Source organism: Petaurus breviceps, unplaced genomic scaffold, assembly GCF_028583685.1.
Source record: "Petaurus breviceps papuanus isolate PSGF00001 unplaced genomic scaffold, PetGlider_PUasm1.0 90919, whole genome shotgun sequence".
In the NCBI taxonomy this organism is placed as follows: Eukaryota; Metazoa; Chordata; class Mammalia; order Diprotodontia; family Petauridae; genus Petaurus; species Petaurus breviceps.
Genome location: NW_027187378.1, coordinates 13,022,176 through 13,048,467, shown reverse-complemented (window position 1 = coordinate 13,048,467; position 26,292 = coordinate 13,022,176). Strand labels below are relative to the sequence as shown.

Below are 26,292 nucleotides of genomic sequence, written 5' to 3'. Positions count from 1 at the left end.
GATTTTTTTTTTTCTGATACAGTTCTGACCATAGATTTCAACCATTCTGGGAAGTTCCAGGATACAAAGTCCTTTTATTGTTACACACTGGCAATTCATCCATAATTTAGAGAGTTGTCCAAGGTACTGAGAGATTGAATGATTTTCCTGTGGTCTCATGGCATAAGCCAAATATGTGTGTCTGAAAAAGGACTTGAACCTAGGTCTTCCCTACTCCAAGGCTAGCTAGGCCTCACTTCACTACAACATGCTACTACCTCTTTCTGCAGACTGCATTTGGATTAATCGTGATTTTCTATAACAATGGAAAGTAATGCAGTGAATAAAATTAGAAATCCTTTTGCATTATAAGTTTTCCTTGAGTTTCTTCATTCCAGATTTCCCAAATTCTGTATTTTCCCTATGTATATATTCTTCATGTATTTTCTAACCACAAACATTGGAAAGGATTTCTGATCTGTTACATTTGTACGCTGCATAGTTTTGGGACATTACTGAAGAAAATGAAGCAAACCAAGAGAATTATTTAAAAAAACAACAACCAAATTTCCACAAATGACTATTATATAGTATTAAAATGTATTATGTGCAAAATTCATTCTTTATCATTTACACAAGGGAATACAACACAGAATGTGCTGAAGGTTTCAGATGTGTGACAGAACCAATGCAAAAAAAGAAAAGTACAGATCCTTCCAAGTAATAGCTACAAATTTTTACATGTAGCAGAGCTGTTTTCTTGTAACTACTTGGATCTTACACTGACAGAAGAACCATAACTTACTGCACTTTTAAACAGGTTTTACAAACACATGCAAATTTAATTTCAACATATATTTCTGTAACTCACAGGGATTTTTTCAATGGCTTTCTAGATATCCTCCTTCCCCTAAACAGCATCAATCAGTACATATCTTTGTTTTAACTCAGAACAATTTGATGCTGTTAGCTTTGATTTACTGGGAAAGAACATTAGTGTTATCATTGATTTTCTTGGTTGGTTTTTGAAAATTCTTTATGAAAGTAAATCACATTCGAGACGGATATTGCCAAGTCACAATGCATATTTACAGTACTTTATGCAGACATGATTCCTTCCATCTCCTTCCCCCACATTCTGTAAGGAGCCTGAACCAGCAGACCAACATTCATTCCTAGGTTATCTTCTATACATTCTCCCTCTTCCTTTCTCTACATTCAGTTCTTCCATTACTCCCAGCATCACTTGTTGGTAAAAAAAAAACAACAAAACAAAAACAAAACCATACTGTGCATGAACAAAACTCAAGATAACAGTACATCAGACTTATCTACAGGCATTCAGAGGCCAGTGTCAGTGATACAAGTTGCTTAAAGAAACCCAGCAGTCTCTCCTTTAAAAATGTTGTCCAAATGTCCAGTTATAGAAAAGAGAAACTTCTTAATGCAATACTCTAAAACCAGCAAGAGATTTATTTCTTGTATATTAAATGTTAAAAATCACATGCATAATTATAGAATATTTTATAGTTACAAAAATATTTTAAAAACCAACCCTGACAGTTTACCTGCAACTGCTATAAAAATTTCTATGAAATATAAAAACAGAGGCTTTTTATAAAAAAAAATATTAGTTGTAGGAAAGGATGATGCAACCATCCACAGAACTGTGAGAGTTAATTGATGCACTGCATCGGACAGTCTTGTCAAACACCTGCTGGTGAAATCAAGAGAGTACTAGCCTAGACAACAACAAATTTATCCAGCATATACACATATGCTTAAATCAAAATAAACATGTCTAAAGGGTAGAAAGAAAACAGACCTCAGGATGCTGAAGGACACTGAAGGAGAAATTCTAACATTCCAAGAAACTCAGCTTGCTTTGCTTGGACACAGTGTCACTGAAGGTGATCACAGCCATCACCACCGTCTGCATATTCACAATAAGCACTGCTCACAGCTTGGCCACTGAGCAGGAGACTGCAGCCTGCCTTTCTGAACCTCAGGCAGACGGCTGCCAAGAAAGTGACATTCCCAACAATAGCTCATGTGCACTACTGGGAAGAACCCTGCGTCTTTCTATGATGCGGAGACGTTTTCTTCTTCATTGTTTGGGAAAATGACTCCATATGGATCACTCTTGATTCGCTTGTAGACAAAATGGAAGACATGAGGTTGTGGTCGACTGTGCAATTCAGCCTTGATTTTCTGGGGGTAAGTGTCCTCTGCCAGCTGCTGCCAAGTTTCATCAACGAAAAGAAAAAGGCTGTACTCTTCAGGGTCCTGTACTTTAAACTTTTCAGCACAGAGTTGGCATACATCCTCAGTAGTAATATAGGGTCTCACCAGTAAGGTCTTTCCTGTGCAACCACTGTCAACCTCCTGGAAGGCAACTCGGAGGTAATTCTGTAGCATGAAAAAAACAGAAAACCAGAAACAAAATCAGGACATGTAGAGAATACTGATAGCCCATTTTCTTGACTCAAATTGTATGAAGCAGTCATTAATAATTAAATTAAAGTATATCATGGGATGCAAGGGAAATGAATTTGAATTCGTCAAGATGTGCCTGAGACATTCCTTCTACCAGGTAAGCAGTGCTTTTTGGAATTTCAGTGTCTGGGGAGAGGAAGTATTCACTAGACAAAATATTTCTGTGGATACTTATGGCCTCAGTTATTTATTTACCATATCAAAACCTTAATTTGTAAATAGAATCAATAAATGCAGTGAGCCATTTCAAGAAACTGGTTGGTACTGACTTCCTCACTTGTCAGACACTTGATGTCCAAGTTATAGGTCTGGAGACCCCTTCCTATGCTGCTGCTTCTTTTTCTTTTTTTAAACTTTGCTTTCCCAAATTCAAGTGGGGACCTGAGGAAACACATTACTACTTTGTGTATATTATGGCATAAAGTTTTATCTGCAAGGCCTCTTAAACTTTTTCCTTTCTCGACCTCTTGAGCGCTTCTTACACTGTGGGTCATAACCCACAGTGTAAAAAGTGCTGTATTCTAAGGGACAAAGAAGGTCAGAAGCAGCTGTCAAATGTCTCTCTGCACACACACACACAGACACACACACACAGACACACACACACACGAATGCTTAAATATATATACCTAATATGTTGTTATCAATTCCTCCTATCCCTTCCCTCCATTTCCCTCAAGACAGCAATAATGATTATAGGGAAATCTGTCAAACACCAAACGTTTATACTTTGAGCTTTGAAACTTCTCAATGAGTTGAGCACACATTTTCTCTCCTTTGACTCTATTACAAAATGTCTTAAATTCCCTCTCCCATCATCATTTTCTTTCAGCAGTGAGTGAATACAAATCAGCAAGTTCAAGTTTTGAGACTTAACACTAGAAGGGCTGGGGGTGGTGGCAATTACAAACCTCCAGATGATGGTATATGTACTGTCAGTGAAATCAAAAGGAGATCATGTGGAAGAAGTGGGTGATTCCACAGACTACAAATTATACATGTAGCTGATGGTATGCTTTACACGAGAAAAAGGAAAAGTGTAATAAGCCTGACAAGAAGCCTCATATTACTATTAAATAGAAAATAATTTGATCAAGTAAAAATGGGGCAAAAGTAGGGGCGGCCAGGTGGCGCAGTGAGTAAGAGCACCGGCCCCAGAGTCAGGATGACCTGGGATCGAATCCAGGCTCTGATACTTAGCACCACACCCAGAAATAACTGGCCATGTAACCTTGAGCAAGTTACTTAACCCCAATTGCTTTTTAAAAAAAAAATGGGGCAAAAGAACTAGGTTTGGGTCTCAGGTTTTGCAAATTTCTAGCCCTGGGACTTTAGACAAATATCTTAAAGCTTTCAAAGCCTCAGTTTCCACATCTGCAAAATCAGAACAATAAATTCCTGTCTTTTCTTCATCATAGGACTGTTGTCAGGACCAAATGAGATAACATTCATGAGTTTTTTGAAAAATATAAAACATTATCGAAACATAGAAGGGGCATGCCACAGGGTCTGTAGAGCTGGCCTTTGAGACAAGAAGATCTGGATTTAAGGCTCACTTCTGATTAATACTGACTTTGGTCAAGTCACTTATCCTCCGATAAGGAACTTATCTAAGCAACTCTCTAAGACTATAAGTTGCAGAGATTGTGAGGACTTAGGTAGGGCAAGGGGATTTTTTTATTAGTTATACTCTCCATCAATGAAATCATAGGTCAGATCAGAAATGAAAAAAAAAAAAGATTAGTAAATGTTTAGTACTATCATCCAGACCAGTTTGTTAACATAACAATTTAGAGGTTCTAAACTCTAAAGTGCTGCTTTTGCATTGAACTTTTTCCTTGCTGAGCAAGCTAAATAATCAAATCAGTCATTTTAAGCCAAAAGCTTTACAATCTCCAAATCATATTTGACTTCTCCAAGCTGAGGATGCTTTTCAAAGAATGGTGGGCTCTTCAGCTTCTCTGTCTGATAAAGAGTTGTGAAAAACAATTATAAGGAAGAAACACAAGATAATGAGAGTAGCAGTAAAGGCAGGGAATACATCCCAATTCCTCTGTTCTTCCCTTTGAAAGATATATGCCTCACAATATATAGTCCCAGGAAGAAGAACATATTGCAAGATCCTGAGTGTGCATCTAAGTCAGACATTTGGAACATTTCTTTTTGTGACCCTCAGGGGAAAAGATGTAGCCTTCCTCTTCAAATTCATGTGCCTGTTAAGAAATTTCTTAGAAGATAATTTTGGTATTTAACTTGCTGATCTTGCCTATTAAAGGAGAGCCAACTCTGTTCAAAACTGAACTCTCAGCTATTTTAAGAGGGATGGAAGGTCTAAAAAAAGAAGGAAAAAAAGAAGTAGGACAAGAAGGCAGGGAAACAAATGGGTAAAAATCTTTCATTCAGTTCAGTTCCATTCCTTGATCTGATTTAGAAGGAGCAAGGCTAATTACAAATACCACCATCTTGGGGAATTTTAGAATTCAAACTAAATCTCAAAAATACAACTAGTCATTTGTACCTTATGTGTATATCTTTATAGCAGATTAAAAGTCAAAAGCAGACCCCCCTCTTGCTTCCCCTTCTTTCAATATTAATTCTTCTCTTCCATTTCAATGCCCACATTACCAGTTTGTTGTTTATGATGAAAAATTCTAAACTAAACAAAAAGCCCAGATACCAGTTTGCTCTTGATCATGGAAAATCCTAAACTGGAAACAATAAGAAAACTTGGGGAAGGAGGTGTTTCAGGAATTCCCTAGTCTATTTCCTATCACAGCTGCTACCACAGCTGTTACTCCCCCAACATCACCAAAGTATAAAGAAACTAGTCTAAGGTGTGGGAATGTAAGGTGAGCAGCAATCACAGCCTGCTGACAGCTCAAAGAGAAGGGACAGCAAAATGACTAGTTTGGGTGCTGGTACCTTCAGAGACCTATCCCATCCATTATGCATGCTAGGTGCCTAGCCCTTTCAGGGAGTTTGTTCTTCAGCTAATACCTCAAGTGAACCAAATTCTGCCTTAATTTGACTTCATTTTTAAGTGAAGCAAACCCAGTATTTTACTTTCAACAAAGAAGGGAAGAAGAGAAGTGAAACTCAAGGAGAGAGGGTAGCTTAAAATACTTCTTCCCTCTTGGGCATTTCAACAAAAGCCGGAAACACATGGAATTTAATTTCCAATGTACTGTGTGAGCCAAGCCCTGACTTAATACTGGCTGCTTCCTAGTGGGCTGAAAATGAGACAGATAAGTAATCTATTGTCCTTCATCATCAGTCCCATACCTGAAAGTCATCAACGGATGGAATGGTTCTATTCGTCGTTCTCCTCTTATGCCACTGCCTGAGGGTGTCTCTGGTCTCTGAGCTCAGCAGGCGAGCTGCTTGTTCCTCCTGGAAATTCTTGATTAAGGAAAGTGCTCCATAGGCACTGGTCAAATAATAGCCTCCTGTGAACACAAGACAGCAATGAATGATTTTTCCAGAGTCCTTGGTAATGAAATGATTAAAACTTTTCTATGATAAAAATACATAAATTGCAATCAAAATGAGCTCCCCTCCCATTTTCAACAGTTCTCTTTACCCATATACAGGAGTTTGCTTCATTGAAAAATTGCCCAGCAGAATCACTCATGACCACAAATTTCTCTTGGTCACAAAAGCCCCCTTTGGAAATAGAAATAGTACTAGACTTATTCACTAGTTATGGCATCACATATTCTCAGAGTTGAAAGGGGCTAGAGAAGCCATCTAGTCTATCTAAACTTGAACCCAGGGGTGTGGTGGTATTTTAACAACTGGGTCTACAAAAATTCCCAATACAATTTTAAGTTTCATTTGCATTATAATAATTTCTCCATTATTTTCTTAAGTCTAGAAATCTACAAAGCAACAAATCAAACTTTAATTTGTTATATTTGCTGATTTCTTTGGCCTAAATGCTCACACTAAAAGAGCCAGTTCCAGCTGGCTGCAGTAGATACTTGGCCATACATGATCTAAGAGTCACAACAGGGGAAGGGCCTTCTCAGAGTCTAGCATGATGCTCTGTCTGCTTGTGGTATTTTATTGTATTTTAAATAGTTATTTTTTATCAATAGGTATTTAATAAAAGATATACTAGATCATATATATTGGCTCACCTTTTCAAGGGGATGGGGCAGGGAGAGTAGGTGGGAAAGAATTTGAAACTCAAAATTTTTTAAAATGAATGTTAAAATAAATTTTTAATGAAATAAATTAAATAAATAAAAATCTTATTCCCCTGAAATAACCACTCTAGACTTCCCTATTTTGGTGATAGCCCCATTATTGTGGTTGCCCAGGCTCAAAACCTCAGCTATTTTTAATATCTTTCTTTCCTGTTTCCCTCCCACTCACACCTAATTTGGTCTCCAAATCCCTTCAATTCTGCCTCCAGAAGCTCTCTCAAAGCTATCCTTTTTTTTCTGTTCTCATTTCCCACTACCCTAGTTTATGCCCTCGTGATCTACTTCTGGACAATGGTCTCCCTGGCTCCATTACTTACAATCTCCAATTGATCCTATATATTTCAGATTTATCTTCCCAAAGATACATTAGATTGTCCTGTTTAAAACCTTCTCTAGTTCTCAGTTGTCTGCCAAATGAAGTTATCTATACTTTCCAACTGTACCAACCTTCAGAGATCTGAAGTCAGGGAACCTGGGTTCAAATTCTAACTTGACTACTGTCTGCTACCTTTATGACCTTTGGTAAGCTACTTAGACTTTCTGGATCTATTTCCTCATTTCTAAAATGAAGAGCTTGGATGAGATGATCTCTATGGTTTCTTCTAGTGTTAACTTCCATACCTTATACAGGAAGCCCATCCAGATCCACCTCAATTCAAGCACCTTCCCTCTGCTGATTATTTCCAGTTTATTTTGTATAGAGCTTGTTTGTGCATACTTGTTTGCATTTGTCTCCCCCATTAGGCTGTGAGCTCCTTGAGATCAGGAACTGTTGTCTGCCTTCCTTTGCATCCCCAGTGCTCAGCACGGGGCCCGGTGCAAAATAGGGGCTGTTTACTGACTAGGTGTCTCTGACCTACAGTTCCACCATTTTATTTTTCTATTCCCTTGCATATACCTTATGTTCTAGTCACACTGGACCCCTTGTTATTCCTTAAACAAGCTTTCCTGCTTCCTCATGCCATTCCCTACACCTAGAATTCTCCTCTTTCCTTCTCTGCCTGCCCATCAAAATACGTCCCCCTCTCAAGTCCCAGCTGAACTGTCAAAGTCATTCTTTATCCTGTGAGCTAGAAGTGATTTCTTGTTCCTGCATTTCTTTTGTATTACCATCCTGCCTTGTATCAGTTGGGGTTTTTTTGTTTTGTTTTATGTGTGTGTGTGTGTGGGAAACTATATGTCTTGATAGATTACTTTTGTGTGACATTCTAAAGTTTACAGCAATTCTACATGTTAGGTAACATATTATTTCCACCACTGGGATGAAAGATCTTTGAAATTGGGGATCCTAACTTATTACTTTACCCCCCACCCCCAGACTCTAGCACACTGTCATCTGTAAGTGGCGCTTTAATAAATATAACAACAAAGCCTGAGTCCATCTCCTAAAGTGACCGGCACAGTGCCCTGCACACAGTAAGTGCTCACGGACAGTGGGGGAATTGGAAGGACCACCTGGCACTGGTCAAAATAACTCTCAGAGTCCAGAGGATGAAGAAGTGAGTGTGGGCTGTAGTACTGAGGAAAGACTTTGTGGAGAGAGTAGAACTTGAATTAGACTGAGAATTAGACTTAGGGTTTAGGGAAGTCAATAGGGTGGAAAGAAGCCGTTTTTCCCTTATGTAAAAATTTTTTTAAACTTATCCAAGGAACAAAGGGGGATAATACAGCACAAAGGAACTAAGTTTAAAAAGCTTAAAAACAAAAAGGTTATAATTTCAGAAAAACTACTACCCTGACATTAGAGTACATTTAAAAGGGATTTTTTTCACATTATATCTTTTCAATAAAAGTTAAGACATGCTTAATCAGCAAGAAGGAATTGTAGTCTGCTGCCCAACAAACTAATGAAAGGTTTAGCTTTGCAATATAAGGATTAGAATGAGTAATTCATGACCAGTGGTCATCAGCCTTGAGCTCAAGGCTCTATTTTAAAGGAACTCTTGCTGTCTAAAGTGGCTTCAACTAACTGCTCCTATACTTTAACCAAAATGAATCAGACAGCACAAGGGAGGGTAGCAAAAAGGTAGAAAGATAATTAAATGTTACTAGAAGCAAAGATGGGAGAGACAGACCCCAAATGAACAGGATACACTTTAGGAAAAGCGTCCTCTAATTTTCTTTTTCTCTTTCCAATTACTTCAACCCCCAATTTGAATACAGAAAATAAATAAGAGACACAGATGTCCTTAAAAAAAGAGAATGGCAATTAGTGAATTTTTATTTTTTCAACACCACCCCCAACTGCACAAGAATCTCGCTTGCCAAACAAACATTTTCAAGTCTACCCACTTCACACTCCTAATTTGGCATTGTATTGTAATAATGAAGTAGTAAAAGAAAGGAAATGGAGTCAAAGAAATTATTGTTTATTTCTTTTAATCCCTAGAGACAAATCTACATAGCTTTTTCCTGTCCAAAAAGGGAGGGAAGATAAAAACAGTGAGAGGAAGTCTCTTCATCATTCATCCCTGAATTCCTGATTCCAAATTTAGAAGTACTATTTGGGGCTGGGAGAAACAGGTGAAAGCCAGGTCAAGAGGAAGAAAGAGCCTCAGTATTAGCTGGTAGAACAGGAACTAAAGATATTTATTCCTAAGTCTGAATCAGTACAGGATGACTTCTGGCTCTCATCCTACTGTTAGGGTTAGCTCTGGGTGAAGTGAAATAATTAGAAGGATGTAGGAGGGGGAGTCCCACTGAAACCAAAATCAAAGGCTACTTTCCAGCTTCAAATGCTTGAATTTGTAAATGTATTTTGCTTTTTTTTTTTTTTTGTTTTGGAGGGGGGAAGGTAAGGCAATTGGGGTTAAGTGACTTGCCCAAGGTCACATGGCTAGTTTTGTGTTAAGTGTCTGAGGCTGGATTTGAACTCAGGTCCTCCTGACTCCAGGGCCAGTACTCTATTCATTGTGAATAGCTGCCCCTGTGACTGTATTTGGAGAGTGGGAAGGAGCAGGCACATTTTGTAATGATGACAGATGCTGTTTGCCCTTTGGGGCCTGCTCTATTTTCAGTGGCCCTTGAAGGTAGTGTTGGTATGACACATTTTCACAGTGTGGAAGAAATGTCAACCTCTTTCCTTAACCAACCCAAAGTAAACCTCATTGTTACAAAGAAAACCTTTTAAAATGCCATAGAGAACACTGCATGGTTCAGAACTACACTGTAGTTCTATATAGTAGTTCAGTTCACTATAGAATTGAAATGGTTACAGTGGGAAAAGTTACCTGCCTGATTTTTGGTCATTTACTAAAAACAATACCAAATCAAGCTTTACTGGTTACAAATCAATGCATTCAGCTTTCAGCTGGTCCCTGTTTTAACTGTAAGATACTCCATCAATATATAAGTGGGAATCCTATTTAGGCAATAGGGAAGGAGCTAGGATGAAGAGAATGCAAGGAGAGAACTGAATGGCCAGGAACATTTCTCCTGGTAGAAGTAAGTCATTTACTCTAAAGCAAGGGTTCTTAACCTGGGATGTGTGAATGTGTTTTGAAACTTTTTTTTTGATATCTGAATTTCAATACAATTGGTTTTCTTTGAAATTCTATGTATTTTATTTTAGGCATTTAAAAACATTACTGTAAGAGTGTACATAGACTTCAGATTTCTGAAAGAGCTCATAACAAAAAAAATGAAATTAAACACTTGTGCTCTAAAAGATGATCCTAATTTCTTCCTCATGTCAAACCCTGTCATTCTCTGATTTTCTGCAGAGTATTTTCCCATAATACAAAATATAGTAAGCCACCATGATTTAAAGAGCACTGTCTCAAATGACTTTGTTAACAAGTTTTTACCTTCTCCATGCAACAGTGAGGGATCTAACAGCTCCATCATGTACTCAATTTCTGTGTCCAATTCAAGCATGTCACACTGTGCTATTACATAGGTCAACACTGGCAAGAAGTCATCTGCACCATACATCCTCCCTAGGATGTGGAAGGAAGACAAAGAAAAAATCATTATCAAAGGTCATTTTCCCCCTCAAAATGTATATGCTGTGTATTACTTTTAATAGACTAATGTCATTTTGTGGAAATATGCCATTTATGTGTATGGTGATGGGTGTTTCTGAAATTATCTGGGATTATTACACCCACACCCCCCCCCACACACACAGAGTCAGGATTCCTGTCAGCTACTATTGCAATTCCATACCACAAATTTCACCATGAGGTTCTACAAGTGAATTAAAAAACATAAAAATGTGTTTTCTCAATTGGAAAGTTTTCTGGACTAACTGAATTCTACTAGACAGAACATCTGTATGATAGAAAATGTAGTTGAAGGCTCTTTCTGTATATAAAACAGATAGGGTCCTATTTCTGTGAACTCTGACATCTATTACAGTGTCTTGAACATAGTAAATGTTAGATAAATTTGTGTTAAACTGAAGAGGGCCAACATTTAGAGTTGAAGAGTCATGTAGGTCAGCTCCTATATTTTAAAGATGAGGAAACCAAAGCCCAGGGTTACAAAGCTGTAAGTAGCAGAATATGGATTTGGACCCATTCTGATTCCAAATACAGGGTTCCTTCCACTGCACCAAGATAACTTTATTTATATACTTGATTTGGATAGTAGATATAGATATCTATATAATCGCTACATATCTTTTCTTTAGAAGATCTCATATTATCACAAAATATTATTAATAATAACTAATACTAGAGACACAATTTGTTGTAGCGGATGAAGTGGTTGGTTTTTCAGGGTCAGAAAGACTTGGCTTCAATTTCACATAGGGCTCTTACTGGTTTTGTGACTATATGAAAGTCACTTTACCTCTCTAGGCCTAAAGTGCCTCCTTACAAGTCCTGAAGATGCTAGCTGGAGCAGAGCACTGGGTTTGGAGTCAGGAAGAACTGAGTTCAAATCCAGCCTCATACATCTACTAACTGTGGTTCTGGGCAAGTCAGTTCTTCTCCTAGCCAAGGGTAAGTCCTCTCTACCTGAATCCTATTAACCTCCCAAAGACGTACATTTATATATCTTCATTTTCTCCCTTTATACCAGCTCCTTCCCCATTGCCTAAATAAATACACACCCAGTTTTTTTCCTTAAAAAAAAAAGACAAAAAAAGATAAACCTTCACCTGCCTTCACTATTCCCTCAAAACACAATCTGAAAAATTATTAGAGTAGCCTATACTCATTACTTCTGTTTCCTTATAACTAACTTACTTCTTATACTTTGCAACCTGGCTTCTGACCCTACTAAATTTACTGAAATTGGTTTTCCCAAATTATCCATGTTTTAAGTGCTAAACTTAAAGGACCTTTTCTTAATCCTCATCATTTCTGTGGATTTTTGATAGTACTGACCTTCCTTTTCTTCCTGTATACTCTTTCCTTGACCTTCATGATATGGCTTATTTTTTCTTCTTCTAGATTTCTTCATACCTGACTAATCTGTCTCAGTCTCCTTTACTAGAACATCATTCATCTACTATCTCATAAGTGTGTATAACACCCCCCCCCCCAGCTCAGCTCTTTATTCTTTTCTGTACATTCTCTCTCTTGATGATGACATCTGCTCTGATGGATTCAATTTTTATCTTTGTGCATCCCAAATCTACATATCTATCCCTAATATGTCTTCTGAACTCCAGTTCTACACTAAACATATCTTAAAACAGACTTACTATTTTCCTCCCCTAACTTCATCTCCTTTCAAACCACTACAATTCCAGTGACATAGGTTTGTAACCTTGGAACAACTCCTTTCTCTTATTCTCCATATCCAACCTTTTGCCTTGTCTCTCCCATTCTGCCTTGAAAACATCTCTCCTATTCAATTCTTTTTCCTTACTCACTTCCATGGCTACCACCTTAGTTTAGGTCCATGTTACCCCTTGCCCGATCCCCTAATTCCATTCATTCTTTTCTCCATTATGCCTTCCATAAAGTTGTCAAGTCTTCCTAAGTCATAGGTCTGACTGTATTATTCCTCTGCTAAAACCAAACCAAACCCTTAAATGCTTCTGTATTGCCTAGAGTATAAAATGCAGATTCCTCAGATTGGTATTGTAGGTTCTCTATAGTCTGAGTAGAACCCACCTTTACCAGCTTTATTATTTCCTTTTACCAACCTAACTGGACTATTAGCACAAACTTACCATCCTATCTCCTACCTCCATGAATTCACAAAAGCTATTTTCCATGCCTAAAATATGCTATTTCTTTGTCAAACTGAGCTGTCGAATCTCCACAAGTAAAAAACTTCTTTCTCTAAGGCTTAGCTCAAGGGCCAGCTTTTCCATGAAGCTATTCCTGATACACTTGAATTTTAGTTTTTTCTCCTTCCTCAAGTTACCGTGTAATATACTTCTTATTTGTATACTTCCTGATTGTTATAGCACCCATGAATATAGCCCATGTATATATAGCCCTATTCCTTCTGCTTAAAGCAACTTCACTATATAGAAGTCTGTAATGATATTTAGAATATTATATATATAAATCATGGACCCATGGCTTTGTTCATCTTCACTAATAAGTAAAATGAAGTGTGTCTATTTCTAGGCCCAATGTAAGCAGTGTTAGAAAAATCTTTGCCCATTTTCCAACTTTATAATTCGTAGAAGGTATCTATTATTTTGCTACAAAAGAGAATTAGCCAAGAAACAAATGTTTCAGGTTCATATCCCTAAGCTCATTATTTCCTATTAAATATATTTATAGTTCATTTCTTTGAATATTGAGATACATAACTTTGAATAATTAAAACAAATGCTCATTTGACAAAACATTTTACTAAGGCATGTTTTGGAAGTGTTATAGCTTTGATCTATGTATAGCCCTCACCTGAGTTATTCTCCATGACTGTGTAAATTAGTTTACAGACTCTCAGCAGCAGCATGACTTTCTTTTCAGGTGAATACATCTTCTGCATGGTCATGAATTTGACCTTGATCTTTTCAACATCCACAAAATCTGGAGTTGGGGCAAACACACCCAGGTCCTGAGGGCTCCTCTGTCGGACCAGTTGCAGGTTCTCTTTTAACTGCCTCCATGAACCATCAGCAGTATGGAAATCCTTTAGCACGGATTCAACATGGCTCTTCAAGGGTTTCAGAATACACTTATGCATGGCCTTCTCCAGCACGACATCTGCCGAAGAAAATGCAGAGAAGATCAGTCTCATAGTCTCAAAAAGGAAGAGATGCCATACCATAGGACTCTAGTAGGGAAAGTTGAAACTTTTTCCATTAACAGGTAAGAACTAAAAATTCTCACACAGTATTTGTTAATAGACTAAATGTATTTAGTAAATACATTCTAAATGTATTCTTTTTTGTAAAGGGGAGAGGAAATCAGAATTACACAGAGGGTTACAGGGTCACACAGCTGCTAAGTGTCTGAGGCCAGATTTGAACTCTGGTCCTCATGACTCCAGTGCCAGTACTCTATCCACTGTGCCACCTCTCAATGTATTATCAAAGTGAAATTAAAGAAAATAAATGCATCTGAAACTTGGATTATGCTAGATACTTTTGGGATATATTCTATTTAGTCAAGAAGTCCCTGAAAGCAAAAGAGTTTTTTATTCTCTGTATCATTTTAGAGTTCATGCATACCCCACATAACATCACACAAGACCTTTTCACCATCTCATTAATGCAGAATAACCATACCTACTATTAAGACTATAAAAACCATATGGTACTGTTTGGACAATCATCCATTTATAACATTGATCCTTCAGAAATAACTGTTCCCTATAATGTTGTTTTACCTAATGCTTTTTCCATGAAACCATTTAACAACAGCAGAATATGACCATAACAGTTTTCTCACTCAGGCAGCAGAATGATAACATTAAAAACATAGTAGATATTATGTATAATGCTTATTCCCTTCCCCTACCTCACCCCACCCCAAGTCCCTGAACTTCAAATCTAGCCCTTTTCCACTATACCATGTGGCCTCCTTAAAGTCTAATTTATATAATTTCAGCAGTTTAAGTTATAACATTCTATATTCAACTTGATTCCCCAAGAAAAAATTTGTGCCTCCAGCCACAGTATATAAGCCAATAGTATGAATATTAATTATACCCACAAGATTACATGTGGTTGTTCTAGCTAGTGACTCTAACACCAGAGAAAGGGGATGAGAAGGGCTGGCTAAGACGTCCAGAATATCTGTACTGCTATTCAACTGGACTCAGTTCTTTTTGTAAACCTTGTTCCTTCATCCATAAAGCTTCAATGCAAACTTACTTTATTTTGAAAATCAGCTTGTTCTTTTCATTCTGAGAATAGCTGTTGAAAATCCCAAGTTCTCATGTTTGTGAAAGACTAAAAACCATTTTTTTAAAAATCAGTTTTAAAATAATTTGTCTATGTTTATTGAACAGTATTAGAAAATGGTTTTGTTTTTGCTTCAGGAAATGTGAATTTTATCATTTTAATGGGGAGGCCCAGGGAAAGAAAACAGATAAGACCACAAAAAAATGATTAGAATGTTTTTCTCAAACTCTCTCCTCTTGCAAGCAAAAAGCCTCGCACTTTAATTTTGTTTCTTACCTCCAATATCCTGACACCAACACTGGTATACTGTCAATGTATTTCAACCCCCAAAGTGTTCTTTGGCCAAACTGGTTTGGGGAAATACTAAACTAACAGAGGTGGGACCTAATCAATAGGACTGATAAAAAGTGAGTTGGTTTTGTAAAATTTAAACTAACTGACCACCACAAGGGTAATCTAGGAAATTGCCTCAAAACTTAAGTAAAGACACTGACTACAATTACTTTTTCCTTTTTTAGCTTGTTTTAATCTAGTTTTCTTTGGGTCTCCTGCTTACACTGAGAACATAGGCTATTCTTTCCTCCTCCCAGTCTCAGAGAAGATCCAACTTGAGAAAACCAGGTCTATACAAGAGCGTTTTGACATGAAAGATAAGCAGTTATAATTTTTCAAAAAACCCAAACTTTCCTCCTGACTTTATTAATGATCTATAGGTACTCCAAATAATCTATAGGTACTCCAAAGCTATCACTGGTACCACCTTTACTAATCTCACTTCCCCCCCTCCCAGCTGACTGTACTCACCACTTCTTACTACATCTTTAGATTCACTTGATAGCAATTATTTTAACAAAAAACTAAAATGTTTTTTTAAGGAAAAAGTTTTGACAAGGAAAAAGTCATGGTAGAGTTGAATAATAATATAACAATGTCTTTCACAGTTAAAAGAAGTTGCTCATTTATGGTTTTAATGTTCATTCATCTCATAATGCTAGTCATCACATGTGACCTCAGCCTTATCCAAAATGTTACAATGAAACTATGGTTGTAATTTCATAGATATAAATAGATTAAGTCTATAAAAAAATGAAACAAAAATAATTTGCTTGGGTTTCAGGTTGACTACACCCCTTCTATATTAATTATGGTCTTGTTTACTTTCAAAAGGGAATTGAAAATATTTTGATAAATGGTTGAAAGGCAGTCTGGTTTCTTGTTCATAATGCTGCTACATTGTTTAGTTATTTTTCAGTCATGTCTAACTCTTTGTAAACCCATTTTGGAGTTTTTCTGGCAAAGACGCTGGAGTGGTTTGCATTTCCTTCTCTAGCTCATTTTACAGATGAGGAAACTAAGGCAACCAGGGTTAAGTGACTTGCCCAAGGTCACAGAGCTAGTACATCTCTAAGGCTGGATTTGAACTCAGGTCTTCTTGATTCCAGGCGAACTGCTCTATCCATCTACTGCTATAGCCTATACTGAAAACACTCCTCCCTGATTCTTCAAAACCTCCCACTTACTGCTATAACCTACAATGAAACACTATCCCATGATTCTTCAGAATCTTCCCAATTACAGTTGCTAATGCAGAAGACCCAAAAGACAAGCTCTCATTGGGCATCCTTCTAGTTCTTTCTTTTCTAGAAATACCTCTTCTGCTTTTCTTTTTTTTTTTTTTTTTGGAGGGGGGGACCTTTCTTGCTCCCCACTCTGATCTACCCAAACTGGCTGTTTCTTGAAAGATGCCTGCCCTTCCCTTTACGTCTCGACACAACGCAAAGGGAAAAACACATACCCCCCCCCCCACATTTGTATGTGTTTGTGTGTGTGTGCGTGTGTAGTCACACATACACACATATAAATATATATGCATATATATATATATATATATCCATACTAATTTATAGACATAACCTTATTTGATCCTCAAAACAATCCTTAAAATAAGTGTTGGGGATTATTATCCCCATTTTAAAGATAAAGAAACTCCTAAGTCTGAGAGGCTCATAAGTTTTCTGAGGTGGATTTGAACGTCTAACTCCCAAGTCCAACACTTGATCTGATATACTAAGCTGCTTCCTGCTATACACTAAGATGAAGTATATCTTTTCTCAAATAACCATTGTGGAAACTCCTGTAGTTATCCAGGCCCCTTTAATCATACTTTCCTCCAACTTCTCAGACAAGGTAGGTGTGTGCATGTGGGGGAAAACATATAATTTACCTTCTTATCTCCTTTCTATGTTTGAGGTATAACTATAAAGTAACGAGACTGACAGTCCCATATGGGTCTTACTGCCTCAAGGGATCAGTCTCATTACATTAGTCACCCCAGAAGTTCCAGAACATGAGGATTCCTTCTGTACTTTCTGTTTATGACAGTCAGTACATGATAAGCATCCAGTAAGGAAGGATACATGTCTTATTAAACACGTTCCATTTGCAGGCCTTCATCAGCTTACCAAAGGGCCTGATGGACAACTAAAGATTTTGTCTTTTTCTTCAGATTGAGACCAATGATCATGATTTGAGATTGAACTCCCCCCCATCAAGAAAAGTTTAAGAAGACACCTCACCTCCTTCCCTTCTTTGAAGAAGTGGGAGTCTCAAAGTCTGAAACATTATGTTGATTTGCCTTGCTGGTTTGTTTTTATCTTCCACATGTTTTTTTTAAGTTGCTTTTCAATCTCGAATTTACATGTTAATAATTTCTCCTAATTTTTTTGTGTGGACAAATGGACTGATTCTGATTTGACCTAGGCTGATTTTGCAAAAGCTGGTGAAAGACAGGTAGGGACAAACAAAAGGATCCGGTTATTCCTCACTCTGATCTAATAAGTGTGCACAGTTTCCACGAACTCCCCCAGGCTCCCCACCCCCTGCCACTTAGAAAACATTCCAAGAGCAGCTCACCTTGTTGGTGAAGAAGTGCTACTATTTTATCTGAAGACTAAAATAGTCCAGGTTGTGTCTCATAATTGACTCAGTTTATGTGCAGACTAACTAAGTCTGATGCCTCTGTGGATAAGCCATTTTGCTTATATAAATAATAGCTAGCATTTATATACCACTTGAAAGTTTACAAGATGCTTTTCAAATATTATCTCATTTTATCCCTCACAACTCTAAGAGGCAGCTGCTATTATTATCCCTATTTCACAGATAAGAAAATGGAAACAGAGGTTAAATGACTTGCCTAAGGTCACACAGCATTTAAGTGTCTGAGGCTGAATCTGAACTCTGGTCTTACTGATTCCAAGTTCAGCACTTTACTGCCCTACCTAGCTATCTTTGTTCTTTCTAGTCTTTTCTAGGCTCATTAACTTCTAAGCTCTGCCACCCACCTTCATAATCCTTAATGATTAATCAAATAAATAAACAAGGATTATTTAAGTAAGGACTATGTCCTAGGCTGTGGGAATACAAAAGCAAAGAATAAAATAACCTTAGTCACAAAGACTGACATGTACTTACAAGTGCAAACATAATCACACACACACACACTAAATATAATGTGAATAAATAAATGCAAAGAAGTTAAATATAAGGAAGTTTGGGAGGAATGGTGCTAGTGGTTGGGGATGGCAGGTAATGGTGTCAAGAATCAATGACCACAAAACAGTCTGAGGAATAACAATGGAAAAGATGAGAGCAAATCCGGAAATACTCCTTGACAAAACAACAACAAACTTTCAAAGTAATGCACCCCTCTCTGATCTTGAGGGAAGAAGGGAAATTAGGGCATCATGGGTGTGGAGTACTGTATATCCTTTCTTAAATGCAGTGTGGGCTAGTTTGGCTGAATTGACCTTTTTCTCTTTTTCCTTTATTATTTGTTATAAGGGATGGGAACAGGAGGGAACATACTGGGAAATACAAATGACATAAAACTAAGACAATAAACACACAAAACATGTGCCCTGTAATAGTGGGTCAGCAGTATCCCCTAAAGATGAAAGAAAAATAATTATTTATTATTATTACAATCTAGGCAGCATGGACTTTCTCATTTGGCTAATAGCTACAAGCTCTTGAAGTACCCTTTTCTGCTAAGCAGAAAGACTTGTTATTTAAGCAATGTGGTCAAATTGCCTCACAGTAGAAATCTTAGAAAGTGGATGTAGGGTCAGTTACATTGTTAGGCACACTTTGTATTTCAGGTGTATATGTATACAGAGAGATATATCTGTCTATCTTTCTAATACAAAGTTTCCTTCTCTTAGAGACAAGGCAGTTAGGTGGCACAATGGATAGAGTGCTAGGCCTGGTGTCAGGAAGACCCGAGTTCACATCTGATCTCAGACAAGACCCAAGTTCAAATCTGATCTCAGACATTTACTAGATGTGTGACCCTGGATACGTAATTTAATCAGTCTGCCTTTGTTTCCTCAACTGTAAGACTCAGATAATAATACCTACCTCCCAAGATTGTTGTGAGCATCAAATAATATAATATTTGTAAAATATTTTGCACATTGCCTGGCATATCATAGATACTTTGGCAATTTGTCTCCAATACAGGCTCATAGATCATAGGTTTAAACCACTAAGACACCTCAATGGTTATCTAATCTAACTTTATTTTATAGATAAGGAATCTTTGTCCCAGACAGGTGAAGTAATTTGCCTCATCACATGGCTAAATAGGCAGCAGTGTTGCCTATTCTTAATTAAATCAATAAATTTAATTAGTTAAATTCTTAAACAAGTGCCTGCAGTTAAGTGACCTGCCCATGGTCACACACAGCTAGTAGATACTGAAGGCAGCACTTGATGCCAGACTCTTTCTTAACACTACATTGTCTCTCAGTTAAAAACATAACTATAACAAAACTATCAATAGTTATTTAAAGTAGACAGTGAGAAGTGGAGCCCACCTAGAAGTGCATGTGTATATGAAAACTGGACAGAGGGACAATGAGTGCCCAAAGATTTGTTCTCTCTAGTCTACAACACACCAAGGAAAATGTATTTGTAATATCTTGGACATCAAATGCAAAAACAAGGCCTCAAAAAAGATCTGAAAAGTGAAACTGAACCAAAATATCTTCCTATTCTGGCACCAACTATATTACCTGCAATAACATCAGGGAACTTCGTTCATTTATTTAGATAACTAAGATATATCACTGAGGGGGCTAGGGGAGGATAAGGAGAGAACTGTGGTATTTCTGGTTTATGATGTGATCATTTATATCACTAACTCATCATCTGTCTAATGCTAGTACTGTATTTCATGCCCACTTCTTTCAAAGAACTGAAAATTTGCAGAATACAATTTTTGAGAGATGGATAGAATGAAATTGAAAATCAATATGCTGATATTTTTGAGTTGGAACAATTTTATTATTTTTGAAATAAGACAAGAAAAATGAGTGGAGTGATGAACTAAGTAGGATTTCATTTGCATATAATCATAACAACATCTATATGTAATGAGGTTTTTTTTAGCATGAGATTCTACCATTGGAACTTTTGGATTATTACTGTCTGTTAGATTGGTAAAACTGAAAACATAATAGTATAGAAACCCACAGTCACCTAAACTCAAATGTTAGTGCTGTTAAGTTTAATAATATATTCTAAAAATATATTCTAAGCCTTATAGTAGCATATACCTGAAATCATACTAGTAAAACTAAAAGTAGTATTAGTATTAATAATAACAGCTTAGTGCTTCATAAATACTTCACATATCATTTCATTTTATCCTCTCAACCACCATGTAAGATATTGTAGCACAAGGGTTACCATTTTACAGATGACTGAACTAAGGTTAAATGACTTAGTGTCACAATTGGGACTAAAATTCTTCATATTCCAAATCCAGCTTAATTTCCACCAGACCATGCTACTGATCATACAATTAATCCACTATCACTTGGGTATGAGTATTGCTTATTTATGTTTTTTTCCAGGGGTTTGGTGAATTTCATTCCATTTGACCACTCTTTCTTACCTGGTCTCCCTTGTCATTACTGGGACAAAATTTGAAAATAGTTGGCTGGGTCTAAGGTGAAATTTATGGTCAAGGAATAATATGATGGGATACAGAAGCATGGAAAGATTGACATGAAATGATGCAAAGAGGAATAAGCAGATACAGTGATGTAAAAACAAAAGATATCAATAAAAATTTATTTTTAAAAATATCAACGATCACATTAGCTGAGCATAGACAAAATCAGAAAAGTGCTATCTACTCCTAATTTTTTGATTCTTTTACATAAATCTTTGTGAACCAAGTATACACATTCTATAGCTATAAGTAATTCAACCTGCTAGGAAGTTGTTCCAAGATCATATTTGTTCAGCTTTATTTTTTTGGCTCCATGTTCTACCATATTGCCAAAGTGCTTGGCTCTATCAAATGATTCTGTATCAGAAACTGATAGCATTTTATCAATAGAAATAACTTTAAAGAAGAGGCATTGATATGTACTTTGCTCCTGATTCCTAAGGCCCATGGGACCTTTCCCTCTGACTTGCAGCTGAACCCTTCCCCATTAGAATGTGAGCTCCCTAACAGGAGGGACCTTTTTCCTTCTCATCTGTATCCCCAGAGGTTAGCACAGTGCTTTGTACATCGTTAAGTGATTAATAAAAGCTTCATTCATTCATTCAAACCAGGAAAGGAAAAACACTGTGGCCTTATTAGAAATGTTTGAACATTCCTAGATATGACCAGGATATACCTTACTAGCTCTGACAAATACGGAGTGTTTTCTAGGTAGATATTTCATCTCTAAAGTGGGATAGGTTTGGTGGTCACAACTTACTTATTTTGGCTCAAATGGTTTTTAAAAAAATATTCAGCATGTTATTAAGTGGGAGGGCATTGACAACCATTGGACACTTATGTTCTAGTCCTGACTCTTTCACAAATTAACTGCAACTTACAATCTCCCTGGATCTCAGTTTCCTCATTTTTATAATTATGAGAGAGGATTAGATGGCCACTTAAGTCCTTTCTAGCTCTAAAAATATTCTGTGAATCTATGACTCTAATTCTACTTCTCTTTCCCTCACTTCATTAAAATAGGGTTGAGCAACATAGGCTGTGTCTAGACAATTCTGACCAAACCAAAATTTCGTTGGCCTGATTTGCTGTGGTTCTTAATATGGTTGTGCTACTCACTGGGAACTTGGAAGCACTGATTGATAGATCAGTCCAGTCAAATAGTCCAGCCTTTGCTGTCTGTAATGAATATATTACACTGACTCGGCTACAGGAATCCCAATGTTATAACAACAATAATAATGAACCTTATATTTAAGTAATGCCTTGTATTTTTCATATTATCTCATTTAGTCTTCATAAACACTTCTCTGAGAATGGTTGGACTGCTTATTAGTATCCCTATTTTACAGAAGGAGGGCACTGTAGCTGTAGCTAATGAAACCTCCTTTCTCTCAGTCCATTCCATTAGATGTGATATGGGGGCCAGGGGGAAGTGTGATATTAACTTGTTCATATTATTTTGGGTATTACAGCAAAATAACAACAACAAAACAATAATAGCTTTGCTAACATTAGCAAGCACCTGTTTTAAATACATTTTTGAGGCTGGGAATTCTTGGGATAGTTTGCAAGGTGAAACTATCTGAAGCTCCACTTGGGACATTCTCCATGCCACTTGAGAAGTGAGGGTGGGTGGGAGGAGCAATCAACAGGCTACTTGATGATATTGCTAGGAAGGTCCTACCTTAACAACTCATGTATGTTTTGAGTGCCTGATTATCTAAATGTTCTGGGTCACAAACTTCTTTTGCCATTGTGCTCACCATGAGGTTTTATTTTGGCTGGGTCTTGTCTACTCTTACCTTCTACCTTATTAATGAGTACAGAATTTTCACTGTTTTAGAAGCTAGGCAAGTTTAATTCTTCAAGCAGCAGCCACGTGAATTAAGAAACAAACAAAAACCACTGCCCCCACCAAATTGCATAGATTCCTGCTGGGTGCATGCTCTATAGTTAGACAAAGCTTTAATTTGGTCAGATTAGATAGAACTTTAAAGATGCTTCCCAAGAAATTCAAAGTAAGTTCTCTGTGTATCTGAGGGGAATCTAATACTATAATACTAGGTCTTAAATGAAAGACAGGGTTGTTTCTAAGATAAAGGTCTAGGGCATATTTTCTGCACATAATAACTCTGTAAGCAGGTAACATTTTAAGTTTCTGCTCTCTAGAACACTGGCAGAAATGTTTCCTGAGGCAACGGCTTTGGTTGGTATTCCCAATAGGAGCAGGAAAATTAAACACAAGCCAGAAGATCAGGCTGGGCCCTTAGTTCCTTTGCAAGGATTTTCTGTGTAGGATGGCTGAATTAGTCTGCCACATAACTCTCTGCTTAGATCAGCCACAAGCTCTTGCTGATTGCAGGCAGGGTGAAGGAAACACACCGCTGCGATGCAAACTTGATGTTTCCTCAAAGTGCCCATCCACATAAATGATCCTTGAGAGGGAAGCTTGGGAGGCATGCAGAAAGAGGATGCTTGTCTAGCTACTGCCCTGCCTTCTCCTTGAATTCGTTCTAAAGAGTCAAAGCAGGAATAGGGCAGCCTCCCTTTTAGCCACTTACTACAACACATCAGCTTTAACCACGCCCTAACAAAGAACAGAACAAATCAAGATCCCAACTAGGCCAAACCACGAATGGGGAAAAAAAATTCACAATAACAATGCTTTAATTTCTTTGCTCAGAAATCAAGAAGGGACTTTCGTTTCAATAAACAGAACTGCAGAAAAGCCCTTGTATGCCACACAATGTTTACTACTTCTTGAAAAAAAAAAGCAGACCCTACTGAAGGAAAGGAAAAGAGTTTTACTTTAATGAAATGTCTTATAGTGTTTGGAAGTCCCTTTCTCTGTTGCTGTCCAACAAATGCATTCCATGAAATTAGCACTTTTTGTGCAGCTTTCTATATAAAAAATTTAAATGCCACTGCTTTACTGTGGACAAAATAAAGGCAGCCTGCCAATTTCTCAGTCACCTTTGAATACCTTGGCTAAAGTTGCCAACAGCAATTCAATCTTGGTGGAATGAGCTTACAAGGAAAGAATTTCTCCTTCAGAGATGTTTACCCTTTACATGAGACTTACAAAAAATGTCACTTACATAGTCAAGGCACAAAAGGCAGAAGAAAAGTTTCATGCTGCAAAGTTTTCGTGCTGATTTCTGTGCTTAAATTATAACCTTATTTCTTTTAGGGAGGTGGGTATCTCTTCCCTCTCCAAAGGGAGAAAATCCAGAGAGAAGCAATTCAAGAAATCACTGAATAGGAAGGGGACATTCCAAGAACAGGAAAGCAAATGCAGTCACTCAGACCTCAAACTAGATCTTGTTCTTCTTGGAGGTAGAATCATTTGACAATATTCACCAAATGCACCAGAAGTCTTTAACAGCAAGCTGCATACACTTTTAACTTATTTCCAAACCTTCAATTTACTGACAGAAAATTTAGACAACTTTTATTCATAACATTTTTTTGTTCTAATTTTCCTCGGAAAAAGGATAACCTACCTAAAATGTCCTATAGGGGTTGACCCCAGCTAGAAAATTATAGTACATAAAATACAATTAAAAAAAAAAGCCAAGACAGTAAATTCTTACCTATTTGGTCTTCTGGAATCAGTGATTCAATTGGGGGATCCAGTTCTGAGCTCTGAGACAAATAGTTCTTTACTTGAGTCATGAATTGTCGGATGGTCTGTAGCATGTCTGTGCTGGAAACATGGCATTCCTTGTTTTCTTGCAGAAAGCTTACATAGTCCTGAACAAGGCATCCAAAATAAGTACGCTTGTCCCGGGACAGTTCGGCAATTTTCTTGATCATTCGCTTCTCAGGGGTCATGAAGGAGCTGAAAACCCCACTCACTTTTCGTAGCTGAGATTTGACAATTTTGGGGAGGACAAATGAACTGCTCCTTTTCTTCTTGGATTTGATGGGGGGTGCCATGCTCTCTTGGTCACTCTCTCCTTCATAGTCTTCCAGGCTGCTGTTGGTATCCCCTTCGTAGCCGAACAGTGGCATGCTCCGGTCAAACTCCAGTGAGTCGGATGAGGAAGTAGATATGCTCATATCGCTTAGTCTCTGCCTGCCTCCATTCCACTGGAGTTGTGAGTCAGAGCTTGTAGGCAGAGTCTTTTTGCAGCCTGCTAGATTCTGCTCAGGCGGGGCATCACCTGGGCTGCCAGTAGTTCCCGACGTAGGCTCTTGGCTAAGATGAGGTCGAATTACTGTTGAGGTCTTTGCATTATTACCTTCTCCTTCCAAAGAAGAAGCCTGTTTCTTCAGACGAGGTGGAGGAATAGGGGTCGGTTTCTTTCCCAGCAAATCTACGTTCCCGTGTTTGTTATGGTTGACTGTTTCTGGCATACTCGCCTGAGTTTCAGTCCTGGACAGCTGAGGGCTTGTGGGGAGACTATTAATAGATGGTGGTGGGGGTCTGGGTGGGGGAGAGCGAGGAGTCTCAGTGCCATTCACTTCTGGAGTTCTTGTACTCTGCCTTTTCAGGCTTCCACTGAGGTCCTGGCTGTGCACTTTTAAGAAAAGAGGATTAATAAAACACAGGGCCCCGTTGGTCTGGCTGCACTCCAATTCTGAAGGCCTTCTGGTTCGTATAGAATGCACTCCATTTATAAGGCAAAGCTGACGCGAAGCTCGACAAACGCCGTCTGAGGGGAGAGGCCTATGAGGAGGTGGAGGATTTAGGGCTTTGTTGTCAGCCGGAGAGTTCCAAAAATCTGAAAGTCATTATTGGTTAACACAAGAATGTAAATATGGTGGTTCTTTTGCAAATTAAAAAAAAAAAGGCACAGTGCAGCAAAGCAAGCATCTTTGAAGCATGGGGCTCTCTCATTTGGAAACTGGCTTTTTTTTTTTTTTTACTAAATTTCTTACTGAAACTCAGAGAAGAATGCCAAACCCAGCTGCAGGCTCCCACTGGGGCTGCAGGCTAGAGCTCTGCACCTATAAAGATTTAAATGTCCTGGGCCAACACAAATCATCAACATGACTTTTACTGAGATAGGCAAAGTTGAAAAACATAGAAGAATGATGCTATTACTAGTTCAGGCTTGAAATGAACCGTAAACTAAGCCCACAGCTTGACTATAAAATGGAATAACTTGCAAAGAAACAGCAGCCTTCCCAAATAGCATTTTGTGCTGCGCCCCCAGGCAGATGTAGCTCTAAGCCAAATGATCATGTCCCCACAGTTCTCCTTTAAGTAGACAGGACAGGCAGCTGTGTATGAGTGATTGTTACACAATTAGTTTGAGGTTTGACATGCTCAGCACTAAAACTCCAAAGAGGCAAAAAAAAAGTATGTGTGTATGTGT

At 37.7% G+C, this 26,292-nt stretch overlaps 1 protein-coding gene across 4 annotated transcripts in view; it reads right to left on the bottom strand.

The window, feature by feature from the left end:
• Window positions 1–560: 560 nt before the first annotated feature.
• The window catches only part of RIN2 (Ras and Rab interactor 2), a 232,301-nt gene continuing 206,569 nt past the window's right edge, over window positions 561–26,292 (bottom strand). For all 4 annotated transcript variants that reach the window (XM_069075484.1, XM_069075485.1, XM_069075483.1 and 1 more), the window contains 5 exons: window positions 24,562–25,695; window positions 13,499–13,804; window positions 10,490–10,621; window positions 5,758–5,921; window positions 561–2,388 (listed from right to left, as the gene is read on the bottom strand). In XM_069075484.1, the coding sequence (XP_068931585.1) occupies window positions 2,062–2,388; window positions 5,758–5,921; window positions 10,490–10,621; window positions 13,499–13,804; window positions 24,562–25,695 (2,063 nt within the window). In that variant the 3' untranslated portion in view covers window positions 561–2,061. The remainder of the gene's footprint in view (window positions 2,389–5,757; window positions 5,922–10,489; window positions 10,622–13,498; window positions 13,805–24,561; window positions 25,696–26,292) is intronic.